Source organism: Electrona antarctica (genome assembly GCF_951216825.1).
Source record: "Electrona antarctica genome assembly, chromosome: 19".
Classification (NCBI taxonomy): Eukaryota; Metazoa; Chordata; class Actinopteri; order Myctophiformes; family Myctophidae; genus Electrona; species Electrona antarctica.
Window position 1 is genome coordinate 8,081,932 of NC_136800.1, and position 26,248 is coordinate 8,108,179.

The 26,248-nt window shown below is 41.9% G+C and overlaps 1 protein-coding gene across 1 annotated transcript; it reads right to left on the bottom strand.

Moving 5' to 3' along the window:
• Positions 1–1,403: 1,403 nt before the first annotated feature.
• Positions 1,404–16,141, bottom strand: mep1bb (meprin A subunit beta b; the record flags this gene model as incomplete). The annotated part of the gene is made up of 13 exons (XM_079530337.1): positions 1,404–1,635; positions 3,875–4,046; positions 4,950–5,129; positions 5,639–6,106; positions 6,707–6,919; positions 7,950–8,108; positions 8,698–8,916; positions 10,618–10,796; positions 13,524–13,641; positions 14,702–14,780; positions 14,901–14,944; positions 15,039–15,116; positions 16,123–16,141. The coding sequence occupies 13 exons, from the start codon at positions 16,139–16,141 to the stop codon at positions 1,404–1,406; spliced, it is 2,160 nt and encodes a 719-aa protein (XP_079386463.1).
• Positions 16,142–26,248: the final 10,107 nt, after the last annotated feature.

The following is a 26,248-nucleotide window of genomic DNA, read 5'->3' on the forward strand; positions in this document are numbered from 1 at the left end:
TAGTACTGACTATTAAGAATAAAACCACAATATAATTTGTCATTTACCTTTAAATGTGATATATATTTTACTTTATAATGCACACTTTTTTTACATTGGACAGCCAGAGGGGGGCGATATTTTTTAATATTACAGCCTGCCACATTCATTCAGTCAATTTCAGTGCAAACAAGTACAGTATGCCTACATGTGAATATGTGAACATTCAACATTGGAGTCATTGAAGAAAATTATTTAAATCCAAAAAATATATGAACATCCAATGGGAAAACACAGCTTCATTGTCACCATAATCAATGTTTCCTATACCCACAGAAATGTGCAAGATGCTTCTGAAGGTGCCACGGAGTTCACTTGCTGGCCCCTAAGTGGTTTTCAACCAGTGGTCTGGGGACCACAAGTGGTCCTTGAAGGGGTTCCAGGTGGTCCCCAGCTAAATGATGGAGAGTTGGTAACCAAATGAACCCTTATTAGATCTCTTGAGAGTGTAAAATTAAACAAAATTTTGTTTCATTTGACACTCAAGAGCTAAATTATTGTTAAACATCTGCATTACTTGAATTTACAAGAAGTCTACACAATTAGAGAATGTAGAATAATTATTTTGATCAATGTTTATCTCAACTAATTGTACCAACATCATCAGTATAGCATGGAATTGTGGACACAATCGTATCCAAACAAACTCAAAGTCTGAGAGGCTAAATGTCATAAAACGGTGGTCCGTCGCTCAAATGCTGAATAAATAATGGACCTTGATATGAAAAGGGTTGAAAACCACTGCTGTAGGTCGACGTCCTTACATGCGTATGCATAGGCTCAACTTATGTAACTTAGATTTTTTTTATGTAGACATAGCACTCTATAGTGTATACGCAGTTTCATTATACAGATATTCCACTGTTAGGTTCTTAGCTTATGTATGATTCATGATGACTAATATGTAAATGCATTTGATGTATTAAGATGTTTTTGTTCTTGCTTACTTTACTGTAAGTCGCTCTGGAACCCATTTAGACCTGAGGCCACGTCTGTGTCACCATATACAGTATACCACTTTAACCATTCATTTTTTTAAACCCTAGCTGTAGATCTGCTATTTTTGAAAAATCGTGAAAATGTGGCTCTAATCTTTGAATACATATTCTTTCATGGTGAACTTTTTAACTGAAATATTTGCTTCTGGGGGTGTCCCAGAACAACATGTTTTCAAATGGGGCTCGCGGCCAAATACATAATAATTCTGGGGCTCCTTGACATGAAATAGTTTGAGCACCACTGACATAGAAACATATTTATATATATATATATATATATATATATATTTTAAAAACTGTCAGGATTTGGAATCTAGTGTCAGCAGGTCTTAATGGGTGAAGAGCGTACTGTTGTAAATTGTGCGTCTAGAATTTGCTTATGGCATCCACGTTGCCCAGGGTAATCCCTGCGTCGTCACCACCACCGCGCAACTTCTTGTACTTCCTCTTCACACAGACGACGCTGACCGCGGTGACGGCCAGCATGACGGCCAGCACGGACACCGAGGCGGCCACGGCCGTGGTGGTCACGTCCATGCTGTCACCCTGGTGCTGACACCTGTCCCCGTAGTACCACCAGTCGTCTCCCACAGCACACCTGGTGGACGGAGGGAGGAATAGAACCACAAATAATTCGAAAAGACCGGTGGTGGGAAAAAGTACTCAATATACTCGCATTCTTTACTTATAAATCTATGACAATCACGAGATATATCGTAGTAAGCTATTAAACCCTCCTTTGCCAATGACAAGAAGACAAGATTTGATAAGAGTATTAATCCAGAATTAATAATAATAATTTTACCGGATTTTAGCTTCCGTCGCTATAGCCACTGCTTGCTTCCATGGTAGAAGCAGCCGAAATCTCAAAACTCTGTGGGCGATTGCGCTCGAACGCAGTCTTCAGTGGCTTTAGAGCTCAGACTGAGGTAAAGGACGATGTTTAGAGCTTAATAAAACATTAATTCGACATCCCGGTTAGCAAATTCATGTTTCAGATGTCAGAGGGCACACTTTAGATTCCATGCGCGGACAGAAGAAGCTGTCTTTTGCGTCATTTCCGTTTTTTTAGACAGCTGGTGGATGGAAATGAAGCTCCACCCATGTAGCAGGTTGCCGCGTTGGCCAGATTCCCGGAAGGGATGCCCCAGCGGCATGCCGCGTGGGTGGAGCTTAATTTCCATCCACCAGCTGTCTAAAACAGGGGTTCTCAACCCGTGGGTCGCGACCCCTCGGGGGGTCGCCAAATTATTTTAGGGGGTCCCCAAATTATTAAAAAAAAAAAAAAAATGTTTTAATTTTTTTTTCACGATTTTTCAAAAATAGCAGACCTACAAGCTCGTAGCGCGCCACTCGGTGGCGCGCTATGAGCTTGTAGATCTGCTATTTTTCAATAGCTAAATTATAACAATGCTTAAAACACCAAAAGGGGTTCCCGCCCAAAATGGTTTAAGGTTATTGTAGCAGTCAATTTATATTGAGGGTCGGGAGGGGGCCAAAGCATTTCCGGGGGTCCCCGGCCAAAAACGTTGAGAACCCCTGGTCTAAAAAGCCGGATATTACGTAAAACACAGCTTCTTCTGTCCGTGCATGGAAGTTCAAGTGTGCCCAGGCTGAGATTACAGCCACGACCTTTGCTAGAAAATGGCTGATTATCACTTCTGGTTCAAACTGCCGGATCACGGTTCTTCTTCTCTGCTTTTTCCGTGTATTCTGCTGGCACTGGCTCCACACTCAGGCATTGGCGGCGGGCGGTAAAGGGTTAAGTAAAAGTATCTATACTGCAATCAAAATGCTCTTAGAGTCCGGTATTCCAAATTTACTTAAGTAAAAGTACAAAACTATTGGTATAAAAATTACTTAAAGTACCAAAGTGGAAAGTACTCATTATGCAGAATGTCGCGTTTCACAATATAGGGCCTATAAAGTAATTAGTAAAGTTCTCAAATAATTGTAGTGGAGTAAAAGTACAATATTTGCCTCTGAGTACAAATACCTCAAAATTGTACTTAAGTACATTACTTAGTTACTTTCCACCATTGAAAAAAGACAACAGCCTGGTGTTTGGCATTTGATGAGTCAACAGTCTGTCTCGAGAGACTATTATTGTCCAAACCTTTCAAAAATAGCTATGCGACACTCTGTGAGGACTTAAATCATTACATTATTAACACCCAGCTCATCTACAAAGCCAAAGGCATGACGAGACTCCCACGAGGGAAAAGGATAGTGAATGTTTAGGCCTGTCACAGGCAGTCCCGCCCCCTTTCATGACGACGACAGGCCCAGGAAATAATTCCCCATGCATTTTTTTCCAAAGACATTTCAAAAAGTATTTATTTAAAGATCTGTAAGCTTCGGACAAAGCCAACTCAGATCGTGACAAATCATGACGATAAACAAACAAAATTGGGCCGAACAAATAATTAGAAAGAAGGAACAAAACGGCAGGGTACAACACTTTTTGTTGTTGTTTTTCTTCTTTGTAATTATTTGTTTGGTCCAAAATATTGTGTTTATTGTTTATTGTGATCTTTAAATAAATACTTTTTGAAATGTCTTTGGAAAAAAATGCATGGGGAATTATTTCCTGGGCCTGTCGTCGTCATGAAAGGGAGCGGGACTGCTCTATAGACTCCAATGCATTCCGTAAACTTCCGGTGTCCCTATTCGCCAATAGAAGTCTATGTAGGAGAGCCGCCATTGGACTGGCCCCATGAAGTGAACGGAGTTGTCGTAACTCTGTCTTACTCTATGGCTCTGATTCAATCAATCAAGTTGTCACTGTTGACATAAAGGTACATAGACCTGCATGTTGGCAATAGAAAAGTGCTCACCTGCAAGCAGCTTTGCCCTCAACCTCCACACAGACTCCGTCATTCTGGCACTCCACAAGGGAGCAAGGTTCAGGGAGTGGTGTAGTTGGCGTGGGGATGGTGGTAGTCGGCCCGGTGGTGGTGCTTGTGACGGGTGACGCGGTTGTCATGGGAAACGTGAGATGAGACACATCTGGAGAGAGAGGGGTGGAGGAAAGAGTTGCTGTGTGCACTGTGTAGTGACGTAGTAGTGCTCGTTGAGGGCAGGTGAAGTGGATGTGTGAATCTGTAATGCAATCATGTTTCACTGGCGGTGAATGGTTAAATTGCTGGAACACTTAGTGGTGTTAATTTAATTGTATATTAACATTATGGCACTGCACTGCATGGCAAATTAATGTTGTATGGCAGCATGACTGTTTTCTATAGACGAAGTAGGGGACAGAATGATTACAGAAATTGTTTCGCAAGGACAGTTTTTTCCCCCCCTGGCCTTTTCCTTATTACATGCATGTAATATAACATTTTTATATTACAGGCATGTAATGTAACCAAAATGCAAATGGGATTGACATTCAAAATGGTAAATGCGGTAAATGCGGCAAATGGTAAATCCCTCAGTACCCGCATATATGACTAATTACCTCCAAAAATGAGAGAGACATCCACAGCCACAAAACTAGAGGGGTGACCAGGCAGAAAAAGCCAGACAAATATCTTTAAAAAAAGAAATAAATCCATCTATTGTCTTTAAAACAGTCACGTTCCTGTGGTTCTGGATGTTACGGGGACCCCCACACGGTGACTGTCATTTCTCGACCTTTTCGGACGCGGGGCGGCACCCTGGCAGCGTTCCTGGGGGTCTGGAACTTCCGGGGAACCCCACACGGAGTTGCACCACTCACTTCACACGGGTGTGATTTTTCCCTACTTTCCCTACTATTAATTGAATACTTGAATGGATACAAGACCGCAACAAGGACTGATTTTAGTGTAAATCCTTTTAGACCGCGCCTGACTGTCACCCTGTTGCTGTTTGCATTTCTGTCTAATAAAGTATTCAATTTATTTGAATTTAACGTTTTTCTTCTCATACCTTCCATGGATAGGAGGAAGATGGCGTCTCCACCCTTGATGAAGTCCCTGCTCTTGGCTCTGAGATGGGTGAGGTACACCGATGTTCCTGATCCTGGCCCTCGGAAATACCTGCTCCCGTCTTCGGCATTCACCTCGGTACCAACCTTGCGAGGGTCATCCCAGTAAAACCGGTCAGAGTCTAGATGTAAAAAAACAATACCAACATTAACTGATATCATATATATCATTGACTTGGGAGTATAACATCCCAACTTGACCGAATAGAGCAATGTCTGGTTCTCAAACGTTTTTTTGCTTGATACCCAAAAGAGATCACGTTTGCTGAGGACCAAAACTATAGTAAAAACATCAGATCTACAAGCTCACAACCCAAAGTGAAGCGACACGTTGTGAGCTTATATAGATCGGCTATTTTCACTACTCCTTAAACATTTGTTTTCTAATTTATGGAATTTCTTAGACTTTTCTTTTCTTTATTCATGCAAATTACATTGAAAACAATCATTGAATTTGTTTTTGATTCATGATTTATTTTTCTTTCTTTTATTTTTTTTAAATTAATTAAAAAAAAACGAATATTAGGAAAAAATAAACCCAGTGTTTGGGAACCAGTGGAACATAGAGCATGTATGATGAATCCTCAGAGTTCATAAATCAGCTTGCTTCAGTTTAGAGAGGTTTCTGTACCTGTTATTTTCCTGGTGGGGTCTGTGGTGACACTGCGCTGGTTGGACATGCGCAGCTGGATGTGTGGGTTCTGGTCCATGAGCATCATGGTGATCTGCTTCCACGGGCACGGCCACACCTGCCCCGTGTCGTTAGCCCTGGCCACCAGGTGGGCGTAGGCCGAAAGCTCGCCGGGGTACCCCGCGTTTCCGCTCGGGTACAGGCCCATCTGGTAGGTGTAACCCTCCTTGGAGGTGAAAGGAGGACTGTAGATCTTCGTGTCTGGCGGAGTGTTCTCCATGACGTGGCTGAAGTTCTTCACGCGCCAAACGTGTTCTGGACAGCGGGTCTCGGAGAGGTTGATGTCGTCCAGGGACAGCCCCCCTACGGAGGGACCTGGGGACCCTTTAAGTCCCTGGAACACCACTCTGAACTTCTTCGTCGCGTCCAAACTCACGTGGTGCAACTGCCACTGATCTTGTGGCAGACCTGTGACAGGAAAATCCGCCATTAGCCTGATTTAAACTGTGTCATATGCGGGACAATGGGCTCTATGCACGCAGAATAACTCTTCCGGGCCCCTTCCCTACTTCCTTCACAGGTGTTACTGATGCTAATTAATGCCCTGTTCTGTTTAGTGTACAGTGGTTCTAAAACATTTTAATTTCAAGGACCCCCATAACTCTCAGAGTTACAGACCCGTACGGGGCCATTTGGAACCCACGTAAGGACACTTTTGAGACCCACTGGTGTAGTGTTTCCAGTGAGCCTAAACGCACAATAGCAGCACCCTGACTCTGTTTGACCAGAATGGAACAGAGCCTTCATTAGTATCATCGGTAACACCTGTGAAGGAAGTAAGGGGGCCCAATGAAGTTTGTTTCCAAAATGACGTGTGTGCATAGAGCCCATTGTCCTGAAATGTCACAGGATCACAATGCACAAGCATCGTTGTGATCTTGTAGATCTTGTAGATCTGCTATTTTCTATTTTCCCTCCTAGTTTCCTCTGCAGTAAGCAGATGATGTGCTTTACCAATGAAACGGCACAATAACAAATTCTGTTAAAAGTATACAGTAGTATATTCACCATCTATTGTCTTTATAAAGCGCAGGGCTCCGTAGGGGTTGAGGCTGTCGTACTCTCGCACCCAGATATGCAGGACATCATCAGCGCCCCCACTGTTGTAGTAGAAGAACTGCAGGCACTGGTAACCTCGTTTGGGGTAGAGCAGCCTGGTCTCAAGTTCAGCCGTGTTGAGGCTGGAGTTGCGAGTGTTAAAGTGCATGAAATAGCCAGAGCCTGCAGATAATGACACAGTTTTATCTCCATTAGTATCAGTACGTGGTCAATTGTTTCACAATTAAACACACTTGTACTTTGAATGCAGGGTGAGAGTGGAATTGATAACAATAACACTGGTGGGAAGTAACTAAAGTATATCTCAAGTGCTCAAGTGTTCTCTCAATTCTGAAATGCATACGTTACTTGATTATTTCCTTCTTTTTTTGATACTTTACACTTCTACATAACTACTACTACTACTACTGTCAGAGACAAATAGTGTACTTTTTACTCCACTACAATTATTTGATGTCATGGTGCACAGAATGGGTAGTTGGTAGTTGCAGCAAGGTTTGGTTGAGGGTGGGGGTGAAAGTAACATTTACTTATTTATGTACTGTACTTAAGTACAATTTTGAGGTATTTGTACTTTCCTTGAGTACATCAAATTTTCAGTACTTTTACTTCTACTCCACTACATTTCAGAGGCAAATGTTGTACTTTTACTCCACTACATATAACTACTGTATTTGAAAACTTTAGTTACTTTGTAGATATTGATTTTGATTACAAAACATACATTAACCACTTCAGCCCTATACATTTTGGCCATTTGAAAATGGCTTATCTACAAGCTCATTGTGAACGACACATTGTGAGATTGTAGTTTCAAGGTTTTTTTTTACACATTTGAAAACATGAAATGGGACATTCTGCGTAACGAGTACTTTCTACTTTTGGTACTTTTTTTTATGCCAATGCTTTTGTACTTTTACTCGTGTACATTTTGAATTCCGGAACTTTTACTTGTATAACATGGGAGTAGTTCTACATTGCACTATTGATACTTTTTGTTTTTTTGCTTTTCTGCCTTTATTGATAGTTTCAAGTGAAGCTAGACAGGAAAGAGGGAGGGAGAGACGGGGGAAGACATACAGCAAAGGTCGTCATGAACGGGACTCGAACACGCGACACGTCAGGCCAGAGCCTATATGTGGCATGCACCTGGACCAGCGGGCGCCGATACTTCACCACTGGGTATTCTCACCAGAGCATTGGCCCATGTTGGAGTAGTCAGTGCTGGGGCCGCCAGCAGCTTGTGATACTCTGGTCCATGGCGCAAACACTGATGCAGGTGTAGCCTGCACCATGCCACAGATGTTCTCCAGCTCAAAGTCACAGGAGTCTAGGAACGTGGCGCTTTTGGCTACATATACAACACGTGCACGCACACACACACACACACACACACACACACACACACACACACACACACACACACACACACACACACACAAACACAAACACAAACACAAACACACACACACACACACACACATGTCTCACCGCAACAACAACAGGCATAATAGAACTTTGACCTATTGTAAATGTCCATGGATCTATTTCCATGCAAGCAAGCATACAGTTTATGAATCATTTCATAGCAGTTGGCAATGCATTAGTTGTTATTAAAGTTACTGACAGAGGTAACCAAAGACAAGACCACTGAAATGAAACCCAAACGTTCAAGGAACGTAGTATCATCATACTCTATAGTTCATATAGAACTATAGATGATGTTGATCAAAAATAGCAGATATACAAGCTCGTACCGTTTTGAGATCAACAATTCCCAACATTTTTAAATGTTTTGAAACGTTTCGCTTATAATGACATGCCCAAAATAGGGGTCGATCATTGATTGAATATGTTATTACATCAATATTACATATTGATTATTTCTTATAATCAATCAAATCGACTATACTTTGAATAGACTCGGGACAGGGTCTTACTGCAGTTGTAGAGACGGCTCAGCTTGAGCAGGTCATAGTCGCTGAACTCCATGCGCTGGCCGATCACGTCGCTGAAGGCGGCGATCTTTGTGACGATGGTGGGCTCGGTGCCGTTGCGGAAGGCGTTTTTACTGTAGTGCATCATGGAGCCATAGTCGTAGGGCACTCCCAGAGAGCTGCTGGTGGTGTCGTCGTAGGTGTTGAAGTTGTGTTCTCTACCTGTGTAACGCAAGCAAAGCATTACTCTCGGGCCGCGTTGGGCAGAAACCTTAATTGTCGCAAACTCTTCTCCCTTCTGGCTCCAAAACTATGGAATGAACTTCCCATTGCAATCAGAACAGCAAACTCACTCCCAATCCTCCACCGTAGTCTGAAAACCCACCTCTTCAGACTCCATCTTGGCCCGTAGCACTTGCCGTAGCACTTGCACTAGCCTCAACGACCTTACAGGCGTATGCAAAGGTTAACCTGTTACAGTTTATTATAATCCTAATGAAGAATACATTAATCAATCCACTTTGCTATCCATTTTATTAGCTTTAGTTAAGCTGCTCTTTATCTTATTTTTATCAGCCATGCCAGTACACTACACTGCACATTAATCATACTAATCACTGCACACTTCAGATAAATAACTTAGTTTATTCATTATTGAGTGGCTATGCCTGTGAGAATGTTCTCACAAGCAAGTGAGAGAAGGGAATCGATTTACTACACTAGCATTGGAGGAATATTTTGACTGCTAGGGGAGGCATATTATTTCTTCATGTCACATATTACAAGCCAATTGAACATTGTGGAGATGTACGTAGTCACTTTCCCTACGCCGCTTCTGCTTCTTCTAGTAGCAAGAAGTTTGCATGTGACAAAAAACAACAGGCACATTACACATTTGTGTAGACATGGATATCATGGAGGTCAGTGTAAACTCATCGGAAGTTCCTTTTTTATTGTCATATCACAGGTTTACAGCCAGGTGTAAAGAAGGGGTGCATATCTTTGGTCCGACGTCCTAACAGTCTGCCATGCAATAGTCCGACATCTAACCCTAACCGGAAGCCATGGGTGAGTCTTAACCGGACACGCTGGAGCCACAGGTGAGCACGTATGTCGGAGCCATGGGTGAGTCTTAACCGGACACGCTGGAGCCACAGGTGAGTCGGAGCAGTGGGTGAGTCTTAACCAGCCACGTATGTGTCTTAACCAGCCACGTATGTGTCTTAACCAGCCACGTATGTGTCTTAACCGGCCACGTATGTGTCTTAACCGGCCACGTATGTGTCTTAACCGGCCACGTATGTGTCTTAACCGGCCACGTATGTGTCTTAACTGGCCACGTATGTGTCTTAACCGGCCACGTATGTGTCTTAACCAGCCACGTATGTGTCTTAACCGGCCACGTATGTGTCTTACCGGCCACGTATGTGTCTTAACCGGCCACGTATGTGTCTTAACCGGCCACGTATGTGTCTTAACCGGCCACGTATGTCGGTGCCATGGGTGAGTCTTAACCAGCCACGTATGTCGGACTATTGGTACGTCGGACTAACATAATGCGACATTTGTTTTCGAGTGGTGCAACCACTCCAAGGAACAGCAATGTCCGTCCTAACCTATGTGACTATGTCTTAACCTATGTGACTATGTTTAGTAGTACCAGTAGGGGAAAAAGTGGCGCTGTTGTGCCAGAAACAGAGAGAGAGAGATAGTGTTGCACTGTTGCCTGCTAATTACAGAGAGAGAGAGAGAGAGACAGAGAGGCAAGGGGAGAGGGGAGTTGCACCACTCGGTTCACACTGGGAAAGAAGAATGGAAGGGGGGCAGATAGGAGATCACAAGGAGAAAAACATAGGCATTTTGGCATATCAGTGACCACTCTTTAAGGGTTTAGATCAGATTGTGTGGCTACATAGGCAATACCTTCTGAGATGCGGTCCCACATGATAGTGACGTAGTCATCGCGGTCCGACCTGGACTGCTCATGCCAGAAACCCAGAGCATGAAGGAACTCGTGTTCGATGGTTGCAATGCGATCACAGCCGCTCCCTATGGACAACCTCTGCTTCCCAACGTGCCGGTTACCCACAGAGGAAAAACATCTTGGGATGAAGTAACAAGACTTCCATGAAAACCAGCACACAGGCCAAGCATCAACTTTCTCAAGAACATTCTTATTTCTCCCAATGTAGTCGTTGCCAGTGCCAATTCCCCATGTGGTCCCTGTTGCTGCTGTCCCCATTGTTGGCCTGGGGCGGCTACAGACGAATCCATGGAGCAGTGCCCTGTAGGCCAGCTAATCAGTGCTGAGGTGTAAAGCTGCGCTTAATGGTACACCACAGTAATGGCTGCGCCCAGGGCACGTACAGTACCCCTCCGTAGATTCGTCTTTTAGTCTACCATGCATCTTTTATTGTGGATCACATTGCTTTTATATTTACTTTGTCTCTGTCATCACCAGGTAGTCCCCAATGTTTGGAAATCAGCACTTGTTGTCCCACTGCACAAGGGGGTGACAGTAATGATCCCAATAACTACCGGACAATTTCAAAACTCCCCTGTCTCTCAAAAATGTTTGAGTCTTTAATAAATAACCAGTTAAAACCATACCTTGCACACCAGTCTATGGAGACGTAATCTATCGTCATGCAGCTGCCTCCACACTCAAGCCTCTGGACTCAGTTTACCACTCAGCTCTGAGGTTTATTACTGGTGACAGCTACGATACTCATCACTGTACCCTGTATGATAATGTGAGCTGGTCTTATAATAATCACTGGCACCTCTTCATATATAAAGCCCTGGTCTGAAAATCATATATTTCATCCATGTTACATCAGAAACCTAGTCGCATTGCAACTCGCTCCGGTGATTGGCTAGGCCTTCTGGTCCCTTTTGCCAACTCTGAACTTGGAAAGGCTGCTTTCAGCATCGGTGCACCTGATTCTTGGAATCTCTTGCAACAATAACTTAAACTTAAAACCCTAGCTGGCATCAATTGGTCATTGGAATATACTCAATAACCGTCCATCACCTGTAGGCTATGTTGCTGTTTTAACTGATTGCTGAATATATCATTGTTTTAACGGATTGTTGTAACTAATTGTTTTTAGTTACTGTTTTTTATTGTTTATATGTAATCTCGGCATCATTGTAAATGAGGGGTTCCCTCAATGGTCTCTCTGAGAATTTAAATAAAGGTTGAATGAATGTGCCTCCTCCGATACACACATTTACTGTCACTTATTGTCACTTGCATGTCAAGTAGCCCCGTGTGGAACCTCACCTTCCGCTGTTAGCTCAGAGAAGAGTTTCCGTGGCAAGGTATGCCTGCATAGGGCGAAATGGGTCGAGCTCTCCAAAAGCAGTGGCGAAAACCCTTTTCGCAGTATCGTATCCAAAAAGTAAAGGTATTTCTAAAAAGCTACAGATGATAAACTTAGGAGTGGAAAGTAGAATTTTAGAGCGGGGTGAAACAAACGCTTAAATCAGGCTAAAATTGTTTATATAGCCAGTCAGTCAGCCCCCATCCCAGATGCATGCGCAGTACTGCTTCCATAAGTTTGCATTGGGAAAACATGGTACTGCCTGACAACTATATATGCACAAAAACGAATTACAACCACTTTTTTACTTGTGACCTGACAATAAAGATTCTGATTCTGATTCTTCATAAGCTTTGTAAGCGGTTGTTTCACCCTGCTCTAAAAAAATTACTTTCCATTACCCTAAGTTACATACAAGATAGTTTTAATTATTTATTTATTTAATTAATCTGAAGAAATACCTTCACTTTTTGGATACGATACTGCTATAAGGGTTTTTGCCACTTCTGGAGGGCTCGCCTCGACCCATTTCGCCCTGTGCAGGGATACCTTGCCACGGAACCTCTTCTCTGAGCTAACAGCGGAGGGTGAGGTTCCAAACGAGGCTAGGAGTCAAGTCAAGTTCCCCTCCCCGCTGGACACTCTGGTGAGGGCAGCAGAGAAATGGACTTTGAACAAGCATGCTATCTGGCTAGTCAGAGAAGTATAGGTTCAGCAAATTATACATTAATTTCACAAGGCTGCTCCACCTTAAGTGCCTCAAGAAATCATTCATACCCAGGGCCACCTGATTATTAAACACCACATGTGGGAGTACTGTAGGTCCAATCAACCTCAGAGGGTCTCAAATTATTAATACTGTACATTTGTACTATGGATTGATTTTTCACTTAAAGGTATATTCAGTGATTTCGCTTCATTCAAATATCACTTATTTTTTCTTTTTATTTGGATAATCCTCCCTACTATAGAGTGTGCTGACCATATAAGGAGTTCCTCCCTGTCCCCAGTGAGCCCCTGGGGTCAAAAAACCCTAGTTTTGGTGGCGGGTGGCAAAGCCTTCATCCAATCAGGATGAGAGGGGCCTTCCTCCAATCATGTGTGGGGGCGGGCCTTGGTGCACATGCTGTTGCACTTCCCCCCACTGTAGAGCGTGTGCATGTGCACATTTTGTTACCGGGGCGGACTGGGTGGTTTTCCAAATCACCCAAATCACTGAATGCTCCTTTAAGCACAATTTACTGAAACTATCTATCCGTCCATCCATGATCAGTCAGTCACAGTAGATACCACAGTTCCTCCCTCTCTTTTTATTCCCAAAACTAGATTCTAGTAGGACATAAATCCCCCGCCAGCCCAGCATCCCATCCGTGAACACCACCAACTGATGATTGTTGGAGTGTCCGGGGCGGGGACACCACATGCAGCCAGGAATTGAACGAAAATAACTTGTATTTCAAAGATATGAAAATCAGCATGAAAAGGATTATGGGTATGTCTTACCCTGAACCTTTAAAGATGGAAATGTAGTTTGCCTCCCCAGTCCAGGGCTGGAAGTCAATACAAGTCTTAAGCCGATACTGTTCAAAGGCCTTCAGTATAACACCTTTTGCGTTGATCTCTGCAGAGAAGGGAGAATATATTAAATATACCTTTCACACCCCATGGATCATTTCATAACAATGGGATATACAAGTTAAATCTAAACTAAATCCCTGTAAACTTATCTATGCTTGCTCAAAGTTCAATGTTTTTCCACTTCCACAGTCCACATGAGGCACTTAAATCTGCGGATCTATGCTACTGAGAATCTGAATAACCTTATAGGTTGGTTTGCAAAAAAAAAAACCTATCAATAATTGTATATATAAATATACTGTATACATACAATACCTGCAACAGAAGGCAATTGCCACAGTACTGTATACATTGTGCAAAAACCTTAAATGCATTAGTGCATTGGATTTGTAACATTTTATCTCAATCAGGTGATTTAAAAGCAAAAGGCTAAAGTGCTGGACACTAAACACTGGGAGGGTTGTCAGTCATATAAAATGATGTACACATCATATGAACACTTGTGGTATGTTCACACCGGCAGACGCAAAGATACAGTCTACCAGTCATTGTCAATGGAAGCCAGCGACATAATGATGCAAAGACAAAATGATGCATGTAGCTGCTCCAAATGATACTCCCATTCCTCTTTGCGTCTGCCCATGTGAACGCAACATAAGACAACATCATAGACTATGAACAGATGGCATACAATACATCATATACTGTGCAGGATTGCACTTAATCACTTCTTAAACCCGCTAGTCTTAGTGAAACAGGCCTGAGTTCCAACTGTACTTCTGTAGTAGATCTTTTTTTTTTCTTTTTTTTTGCTAATGGTCACCCCCCCACCCCCCTGAATAGGGATGCTGGGAACTGGAATTCAAGTGGTTAAAACACGTGTGAAGTGAGGGGCGCTCTTATCGTATATCACCACATGGTAACATGTCGATTTGCTCAGACACATATGACGTACATTCTCCATTCATTGTCAATGGGAATTTAATGTTTGTGTAAGACGAAAATCTACACTAATAGCTGAATATAGGAGGGGCTAGCAGCTCCTCAAAAAAATTGGACATGAGGTAGCAAGCCATTTTTATGTATTTGAATGTGATTCTTACCCAGGTCATCCTCCATGTAGTATGGAACGGTCTTTGGCCACCTGTACTCATCACCTATTATGGAATTTCTCATTTGCTTCTGCAGCGGTCATCATCAGAGACAATCAAACATACTGTATATATTAGTCATAATTAGCCAAGGTGACTCTTCTTTAATCGCATGTACAGCTTAATGCTAACTCAGAGCCACTTCACGTACCTCGTCAAGCACAATGTCACCCTCCACGAGATCCAAGCCTGCCTCTACAGAGACCAAGAACATCCTGTGTCAGTTTAATATTGCAAGGAGAATGGAAAGAGAATTATAAAATAACAGCATTAACAGATGTTGACAAACCTTCATTGATGTCAAAAATGTCAAGGTCTCTTCCACCATCCACATCATATTCTGTAGAAGAAAAGAAAAACAGTAAAACTCAAATGATGTGCAGAATGATGCAGGAAATCTAAATCCTGGGTGTTAATTTTTACAATCTTTGTGTAACACTCAATATTTTACTGAATGGCGTGTGTATTTCCAGCAAACACTTACCTAATACTTTTGATGTGGGCTGAATGAAATAGGAATAATGAGAATTACTTATTGGCACAAAACAAAATCAATTTAAATACTGCAGGCATAAGTACACAATTACAATACAAGTTATATAACCTATTTGTCTAATCATCTCATCAGAAACTGTAAACTGTACTATATCTACAAGAGAAAAACAATTTCTCACCAAGCAGAGTATGGTGCCACAAAGGAAATACACTAAGTGAAAAATAAACTCGTGTTTTGGCTTCCTTCCCCACATAGTTGTGCTCTAAATGTCCTTCAACATGGGACAGTTGAAGTGTCTGTGTCCTGCAAACACCTTGTAAACCTTGTTAAACGTAATTTCAGAAAGGTGCAAGCAAGGAAAAGGATTAAAGTACAGATCGGCAAACAATAATTGACAGAGCTGTAAAGACTTAGCTATAAATCAACTGCAATCCACTCTGACCGTATATTTACACGTGTATGCAGATCAGGGGTCATCGATAGATAGATAGATAGATAGATAGATAGAATACTGTATTGGCAGTTTAAACAATTAAAATAATGTCAATTGAGAAAACGTCAACGTGGACTATACACAGAAAATCCGAAGCTTAAAGATGGAGTGCCGTGATTTTTGTATTTCTTCATGCGTTTATGAGGTGACAGTACTTCATTAGACCCCTTGGTATGGTTGTTATGTGCAATGATGTCTTGCCTTTGTATTTAGCCTTTCTTCCTGGAGGCTGAAACCTTGACAGTCAAATGTGCCAATGAAAAAAAGTGATATACTGTAGTGACATCACAAATCACAATATCAACCCCTCCCCCTTTATCATACAACAACAGCTGTGGATGCGGCTTCACTTCAGGTGGACCACCACCCACCAGGCAGGCATACTTGATGAACTGGTGGGCATGTCCACATGAAAACATAATTTTAAGACTTTCTGTACACTTAAAAAAAAGAAAGGGTGGAAAAAAATCACGGCACTCCATCTTTAAGTATGTCCGTACATGGATAGATGTGTCCGTGACAAAGACTTGGTCATGCCCGTGGCAAATTTTAGATTTACTTTTTTAAACACCATTATGATGTTCTTATTTTGATCATAAACCCAATTACTGTATGTCAAGTCTCCAGGTTTTCTTCAGAATATGTAGACATGTATTTAGTACGACACTTGAGGCACAATAGGAGTTTACCTGCCTGGCAGGCAGGTAAACTTATATGAGGGGCAGGCAGGTAAACTTATATGCATACATATGGAGTTTGGGACCTGATCTCCATATGGCAAAAAATATTTTGCATATGCAAATAATTATTTTATAATAATAATGTAAAATATTTCATTTACAATAATTCCCTCTGCCGCTAAAGCTCATTAACCCATTTTGGGTGGGAACCCCTTGTGGTGTTTTAAACATTGTTATAATTTAGCTATTGAAAAATAGCAGATCTACAAGCTCATAGCGCGCCACCGAGTGGCGCGCTACGAGCTTGTAGGTCTGCTATTTTAGAAAAATCGTGAAAATATTTATTTCAGAAAACTGGAGGATTTAGAAGAATTTCTTTACATTTTGAGGTCAGGCCTAAATGGGTTAAGGAGTGGGCCAACTGAGCCCCCCCCCCCCCCCCCCCCCCCCTGCCAGAACAGTAGTGATTGCGAGGGAAATATGCAATTGAGAACATCAGGTGCATTGTTTAGTAAAGGATTTATTTTAATCTTTTACTGCAACCCAGCTGTTCTGTCATCCACTGAGAGGCGCACCGATGCAAGACTGGTTGTTTACGTCTTTACCAACAGTCTGAGAAGATAATAGACAAATTAAAAAGATAATGAGGAGCTGTTCACTTCATAAAAAGCTACGGCATACAGATTTCTATGATACAAACATAGATGCAGATGGAAAGAGGTGTTGTTTAATACAATCAGATAGGACTTTTCTGTTTGGATGCATACATACGAAACAACAATACAAACAGCAGCAAGGCAATATACAGCAAGCTAGGATATTGCTGTTTGGAACATAATTAATTAATATTCTGTGTGTTATCTCTAAGGGTTCCCATGACTGACTGGTCAGAACTGAACTGACATACTGTAGGAAGATAAGATGGCCATTGAGGCTGTGATTAACATTTAATTTGCACAATAAAGAAAAAAGTGATCTGTGATGGTGTTTGATTTCATCTAGATCAGAGGATAGTGTGATGTCAGAGGCATATGCTGACTGCCGTCTCAATATATAATGCAGCGAGTGCAGCGTTTTGATTAGAGTTACATGTCAGCCTGAAATCTAAGAAGAAACATCATATCTGGAAGATACTGGATTTGTTTTATTATTATTTTATTATACCGTACATTACTATTAGGACAAGACCACCTGTTTTTCTTTATTCGCCGTTTAGTTTATTTATTTATGACCTTTTATATGTACATGATGAAATTATATGTAAGTCTTTTTTATTACGAGTCACACATTCTTAATTATAGCTGCTGCACCTCAATTGGCCGGGGGCAGGCAATTTGAGGAGAAAGAAAAAGGAGGAAGTGGAGAAAAATGGAAAATAGCAAGAGGAGGAAGACAAATGAGAAATACAGGAGAGTAATAATTATGTATCTCTAATTCGCACAGTACAAAGCCTGAGCTTTTTATTCTGCGTTGCCCAGTGCTTCAACTCACACGAAACAAGGTGGATTCCTTATCACTGCAACCAGCTTTATTTATTAGTAAATGGAGTGCTGAAGAGCTTGTGGAAGTGATCTATTGTATATTAAAACAATTTAACACAACCAAGAATTGTGTCTTATAACATCCAATAGGTGAGAAATAGACCAGTAGAATAGATTCACTTAGGACTAGGGCTATACAGTACGTTGTTGCAATTTTCGTCAGCTTCCAGTAGTATAAATTGTTACTGTATAATTACATCATCTTTGCTTTATTCATCGTGGAGTTGTCTGTCTGGAGAGCAGTAATTTATTGGCTGTTGCTCGGGGTTCCCGTAGATTTGTTTGTTCTATAGATACAGACATGATACTGACCATGACACTGACTATGATACAGACATGATACTGGCAATGATACAGACATGATATTGACCATGATACTACTGGCATCGTGGCATGATACTCTTACATCCAGTTGGAGTGCGTTCCACAACATCTATGCAAAGAAGAAGAAGAATTTGGTCTTGAGCCTTGTGCAGGGGACAGTATAAGCCCTTAGCTGCCCTAAACGTGGGCAGATGACCATGGAGGGCTCTATATGTGGTCACAAGGACCTTGACCTGGATCATAAAATTGACAGGGAGCCTGACTGTGCAAGGAGGACAGAATGGGAACGATGCGACATGACCTTCTGAACCTATAGTCAATGATGTCACAGCAGCAAGGACGGGTGTTTTCAATGAAGATGCAGTATTAAAATGCAGTTTGAAGTTACAAACGTGTTTGAAAGTGAAATATCCCTTTAGGTTTAAATGCTCTGGCATGTTTAAAAGTAAAACACAGCTGAATGCTGTTTGCAGAAGAGTTGTATGGAACATTCTTGTATCTGCTAGTAATGATGAGTGCCATAGGGAGTACAAAGCGAATAGAACAGAGCACTATTGAACACTTGAACCCAGCAGGAGGTTGATCACCACAGGATAGAGTATACCAGACTCTGATGTGTGTATCTGTAGTATACGGCCAGCAGCCACAGAGAAGCTCCTATCTGGAACATAAGAGGAAAATAAATCTGTCCCACGCACTCACTGAGCCCCGTCTATCAGAATGCTGGGATTCACAGTATCAAAGGCTCAGGCTGCCCTAAGATCTACTGTAGCAGCACAGGGATATAGAGCCGTCATCAACCCACATCAGAGGATGTTATTATGTCATTTTTGAAACCCTGAAAAGAGCTGTTGCCGTGATGCTCAAAATAAAAAACATCGGTATACTGAATGATTGGCCACATTTCCTTACTAGTAAGGAAATTCACATTTCCTTACTAGTAAGGAAATGTCAATAAAAGGAAGCTTAGAAATTGGTCTGTAATTCTGAGGTAGAGATGGGTCCAGCACTCCAGGTTAGTCCAGGTTACTCCAGGTTTTTTTTTTAGGATATGCGACTGACGTCAGTCACCTACTTACGACCGTTACTAAGTGGTGGAAAAAGTTCCCAATTATTTTACTCAAGTAAAAGTATCAATACTACAAAATAGAAATACAAGTAAAAGTTTGGAATTCAACATGTGCTTGAGTAATAGTAAAAAAGTATTGGCATCAAAATTGACTTAAAGTACCAAAAGTAAAAGTATTCATTGTGCGGGGGAATGTCACATATTTCAAGTTTTCAAATGTCAATATTTCAAATTGAAAGTAGCAGATTGCCATATCGTAATTCATCACTGTGCAGCCTACTTTCTGTTTTCGGCATGTAAAGTCCAACCATTTATCTCGATGCTACATGTTTGTCATGATTGGATGAAATTGGTATACCGACCTGAACTGAAGAGCTGTAGAGACGGGGAGGGGAAAAAGTAAATTTAAATTTAAAAGTTATGAATTGAATGGAGATTCAATTAACCTTGAGACTTTACCATAGAGTATATAAAAGGATAGAGACTGATCTGGCGCGAAGCTCCGCCCCCTCCGCTATTCATGTCAGTGGAAGTTGCTCAGTGGCGTTTTGAAGCACCCGGAAGACTGCCGGAAGTCCCTCCTCCGGACCTCAACTTTGAGGTCTGGGGTGACGTATGCAACCGAGCGCTCAATGTTAAAGCTGCACGGGGTTTCCCGGTCATGAATCCACGGGTCCGCCTGTAGTCCCTCCTCCTACCACTAGGACCCAGACCTTCAACGTTGAATAGCCTCACTGGCCCCTTCGACTTTACTGTTGCCCAATCCATTCAACTGCCCTATAGATCTGTCCAACCCACTGTACGGTACATCAGCAACATTACTCATAATGCTGGATAACAACATGGTGGTGTTAGGGAGAATGTAGTCTCTCGAGACGGTGCTGTTTTCCCCCTTTTTTTTTGCAGATGGGTTCCCATGAAGGATGTTATGCAATAACATTCTCTAATTAGGTCTATGCTGGTTTATTTCATCATAGTTTGGTTCTTGACTCTCCTATATGACACCTGGTTGAATTTCCCTCTTTTATCTCTTCTCTTCTCTTCCAATTCCCTCCCCTCCTCGGGTGTGTGTGTGTGTGTGTGTGTGTGTGTGTGTGTGTGTGTGTGTGTGTGTGTGTGTGTGTGTGTGTGTGTGTGTGTGTGTGTGTGTGTGTGTGTGTGTGTGTGTGTGTGTGTGTGTGTGTGTGTGTGTGTGTGTGTGTGTGTGTGTGTGTGTGTGTGTGTGTGTGTGTGTGTGTGTGTGTGTGTGTGTGTGTGTGTGTGCGTGCGTGCGTGTGAAAAAATCAGTTGTACCCATCCTGACGTCATGGATTTATCAAAGCAACGTGTAGTGTAGTCCATCCATGCATTCAGAGATATGCAGGAGTCCAGCCATGCATGTTTGCAATCAACCGCTCACAAAACCCCCGGCAGAGTAGAAGCAAGGTAGCCTAATTGGACCGACTGTTGCACTAGACTAGAGTACACGAGACTGTCGAGATATCAGAATAGGCTACTACTACTTCTGTCTTCTAGTCTTCTACTACTACTACTACTACTACTACTACTACTACTTCTGTCTTCTAGTCTTCTACTACTACTACTACTACTACTACTACTACTACTACTACTTCTGTCTTCTAGTCTTCTACTACTACTACTACTACTACTACTACTACTACTACTTCTGTCTTCTAGTCTTCTACTACTACTACTACTACTACTACTACTACTACTACTTCTGTCTTCTTGTCTTCTACTACTACTACTACTACTACTACTACTACTACTACTACTACTACTACTACTACTACTACTACTACTTCTGTCTTCTAGTCTACTACTACTGTAACATATCTGCCAAGGTAAGATATACATTTAAACTTTGAAATGTGTGGTCTTGAGTTTAAAGCGCCATGCTTGTCTTTTTAAATTATAAATTATATAATCTTGTGTTGTTGTCAGTGTGATGTCAATGTTGAGCAATAGCACTTGTTGAGAGTGGACGTACAGTTTCTCATTCATCTCTGGTGATGATCTGGAGCTACCAGAGTTATAATCCATTCACTGTACTGTTGTCTCGTGCAGTGTTACCATTTAATGTTGTTAACAACAATTGTATTATTATTATGAATATTAAAACAAGAATTGATTCAAATCAATTAATTACCAGCTGATTACAATCTTCAGAATTGTGCTATTATCTGAAATGTATATATCTGTGTCTGTTTATGTGTGTGTGTGTGTGTGTGTAAACAACAACAGGATCTGTCCAGGTGAGTGTAGCCTAGTACAAAATGGAACCAAAGGACCCTAGAACAAACTCTGAGACTGTCCAAATGGACTGTTATAGGCTCATTTGGTTGTCCTTATTGGCTTCTAGGAGAAAAACAAGACACTTCACTAATGTGATGTCCTTTTGAAAACCACAATTACAGGTGCAAACAACTACTACCTCTGTCGATAACTGCACTGGGTACATATCAATATTTGTGTAAGACACAATAAGAAGAGGTATTTTTTATAGATATTTGTATTGAAGGAGTGGAGTAATACAATTTTTGCAGTAAACAAGACAGTAATAATAATAATAATAAAAGTTTATTTGTAACATGAAATGCAGGTCAAAGTGCTTTACATGGCAATGGAGGGGAAAAAGCGAGGCATAAGACATTAAAATAACAGCAGTAAAGCAATACAGTGTGGACATGAACAACAAGGAATGTAAAAGATCAAGTAAAAGCTGTTTTAACCCATTTTGGGCGGGAACCCCTTTTGGTGTTTTAAGCATTATGTTATGCTTTAGCTATTGAAAAATAGCAGATCTACAAGCTCATAGCGCAATCAATTCAATTCAAGAATTGATTCAATATGAATAATAACCAGCAGCTTCCGTATAGATGTGTGTTTAATATAAGGGGGGTCCCTGCGGAGGTTGGTGCGGTGGTCCGCGGCAATGTTCCCTCTAATTTGTTTTCGGTCTGAGTAAACAGTCAAACCTCCTGAGCAGACATCAGCAACTGCTGAACAAACATACATCACCTTGACACCAACTAGCCCAAAATGAGAGAATGCGAAGTGAGCGCCCCACACTTCACACAGGTGTGTTTTTTTTAGTTTTGCCAAATGGATTTTGGGAGTGAATCAATGAATAGTTAGATAAGGCAACAAGTTACAACATTTTTTTTGGTAATATCAAGGTGGTAGGCTAGCAATTTTAGGAGCCTTTTCAGGCTGTGACCCGCCAAAGTAATCATATTTGAACTGGGGACCCCCCACCCAGACAAGCAACAGAATGGTTCCACAGATAAATGTTGTGAAATAGCAGATGTCCAAGGTCGTTGTGAACTTGTGGATTGGCTATTTGCACAATTGAGTACCACAGACGAATAACAGTCTAAGTCCACACTATTGATCCATAATATATAAATGATAGATAAGGGTTCAGGACAACGAGGCCTTTTCGTGGAGGGGTCAGTCTGAAATTTGGACTGTTTTTCGTCTGTGGTACTCAATTGTTGCCTCTGTCTTATATAATAATAGGGCTGTCAAACGATTCAAATATGTAATCGCGATTAATCACATGATTGTCCATAGTTAATCGCAAATTAATCGCATATTTTTATCCGTTCTAAATATACCTTAAATCAGTGGTTGTTTATTCTGCATTTGAGCCACGGACCACCATTTGATGACATTTAGCCTTCCAGACCCAAACTAAAGAACTGTATTGATGTTGGTACCATTAGGAGAGATAACAGGCCAATGTTGATCAAATTAATTTTGCTACATTCTCAAATTGTGTAGAAGTAATGGAGATGTGTAACAATTTTGCAACTGTTGAGAGTGTGAAATTGAACCAAATGGACCCACTTGGTTTAATTGTACTCGCAAGAGTTAAAGATCTCTAAGGGTTCATTTGGTTACCAAGTCTCCATCATGTAGCTGGGGACCACCTGGAACCCCCTCAAGGACCACTGGTGGTCCCCAGACCACAGGTTCAGAACCACTGCTTTAGTGCTTTTCCAAATACTCTTATCAACATGGGAGAATGCTTTTTTTTTTTGCAAATGCCATGGAAGAGGGCAGAAATGCTCAAAGCATAAACTCCACACACACGCTGCGCGCACTCCCAGACCCCTCCGCTCCGCCTGCCTCTCTCTCATGCAAGCACGCACACACACAGGCTGTCAACATCAGCTTTAGCAGGCATTAGCATGGTGCAAAAGTAACTGCTGCGTTTGTCTCCCGAAACTGTTCAGTTCAGCCTGCATGAACAGCGCTCGAGCGCTCGGTTTCTGCCCCCTCAATGTCGTGGCGGTGGCTTCCAGGCGTGTGTGTGTGTCGTGTCGTGTGTGTGTGTGTGTGTGTGTGTGTGTGTGTGTGTGTGTGTGTGTGTGTGTGTGTGACTCGGTTTCTGCCCCCTCAATGTCGTAACTCTTCTATGAGTTGGCTCTGGGTCAAACCACCGCGATGGCAAATGGCTGTGAATGTGCGTGGCAATGGAATTGGCCAATGCGAACTCTATAATCGTAATACTTTGGCACAAACCAACTATTGGCGAAAAACAATATTGATGTAACTAAGAGTTTCGATGAGTTAGCTATATTTTATATCCAGAGATTTAGAAGGAATATGCGAAATCGTGAGGCGACAATTCCTCCTCCTCCGCTGTTTGTCTTCTCCAGTGAGGAGATCACAGTGGGCGGTGGCTTCCAGGCGTGTGTGTGTGTGTGTGTGTCGTGTGTGTGTGTGTGTGTGAGTGTGTGTGTGTGCGTGCGTGTGTGTCTGAGCCAATGGCGCGAGGGGAGGCAGTGTTGCCAGGTCCGCGAATTATAAGCGAGTTGGAGTGTGTGTGAGTAGTGTGTTGAAAGGTGTTTTTTGTGGGCTTTTGAAATATGCAGACTTGGCAACACTCAGCAAGAAGTACTCGGCAGTATGGTTGCCAGTGTTGCCAACTGTCGTGACAGAAATAAGCTAAGCAGCCTCCACGTTATGCTGGAAATATGCAGGCTGGAAATGCATGCGGACTTGGCTGGAAATATGCAGACTTGGCATGATCTACCAGTCGACTACCAGTGTGGATCTACTGTTGCAAGTTTCCCATCCTAATATAGACCTGCCGATTCTTCGAATCAGCTGGTAAAAATGAATTATTGTAACATAATTGTCACTTTGTACATACAAATTAATTCATTATTAAAATGATTTACAGTCATATGTTTTTCTTATCAGCACAATTAATGCAACGTTAAATATGACCATCAAAAAGTAGGAATTTAAAAAACTTTTTTTTAATTCCTACTTTTTGATGTACTGGATTTGGGTTTAGCACTCCACTTAAAACCATTGCTGATGCCCAACCTCTTTTTCTCATTTAATTAACAAAGACCAATCTTGAAATATGCCTTGAGGTCAGGATATGCATCATGCATACATAATTGTCAATCCATGCCCTCATCACAATTTTGTACCAACATATGGTCCTTGACAACAGAACATACATCATCATTTTCTGGAGGTAGGCTATATGCTCAGTGATCTGAAATTGTCATTAAATTAAGTTTTAGTCATCACAGCTTAGTTGTTTAGTTTTCAGTGAAAAAAGGTAGCCAATGAACATTTTTCTTCATAGTTTTAGTCGACAAAAACAACACTGCTCTCATGACTGATCTAATGAATACAAGGACTAGATCAATCATCTCCATGTCAAAGTGCAGCTGTTAAGTCATCTATGTTTTTTTTTTTCTGCATCCAAACGCTGGGCTTTGACCTGGAGCATTTCACGTGCATTTAAGTCTGCTAGTCTTTGGCATCATGGTCCATGGATTCTCCATCTGACCGACCAGAAACGGCTTCATGTGGAGCTGTCTCCTTGTCCTTTCTTTCATCAGCAATGGTACCTAGTGGGTTGTCCCGATCACGTGATCCGAAATCGGGGTCGATCACGTCATTTTCAAATGATCGGAATCGGAGCGGGAGCAAAAAAACATTGGGACATCCCTAGTTGCGACAGTAGGTAGCAGTTTACTATGAAAACCTGCAAAACCTGTCTGTCAGTCCGTCCATCACGACACCATCAGTCCGTCACGCCTCATGACACACTCCATATATGGCAGTCTGCATATACTGTATGAAGATCACGACACTGATCATCATCAAACCAGGGATAGCCATACATGGAGAAGACTGGATCATCACCTAGATCTGCAAATAGGGAGCCGGCCAGCAACTCTACATCTGACCTCAAACCCTTAGATCTCCATATATGGAGCTGACCTGTTCTGACATTCCATATGTTGAACCTTCCCCACCCGTCTTTCCTTTTCGATGTCTCCCTTTTGGACTGACACCTGTCCATTCAAACTCTAGACGGCCCCAAAGTTATTAGTGCAGCCGCGCCCGGCAGCCGACTCTCCAACGTGTCTACACACCATAGTTTGTTGTGATGGACAGAACCGTGGTTATATTCCATAGAGGATTTTGAGCATATGATATATGCCGTATTTGATTTGATATAAAATTTAAAAAAATCCTTCTAAATCCTCCAGTTTTCTGAAATAAATATTTTCACGATTTTTCAAAAATAGCAGACCTACAAGCTCGTAGCGCGCCCCTCGGTGGCGCGCTATGAGCTTGTAGATCTGCTATTTTTCAATAGCTAAATTATAATGTTTAAAACACCAAAAGGGGTTCCCGCCCCAAAATGGGTTAACTGTCCTTTTGCGCAGATCACGCAAACCTCAGCAAAAAGAAAAGGACAATATCGATGGCCTCCAACTGTATATGGTAATTTGAGGATTTCTTCCAAGCCTCAATCCCACCCTTGATGCTTGGTGCACCAAGCAGGCAGGCATGCATGAGCCAAATTACAATGCTCACATTTCAGCCTCCTCGCCTCCTCCGTCCTCAAGCAT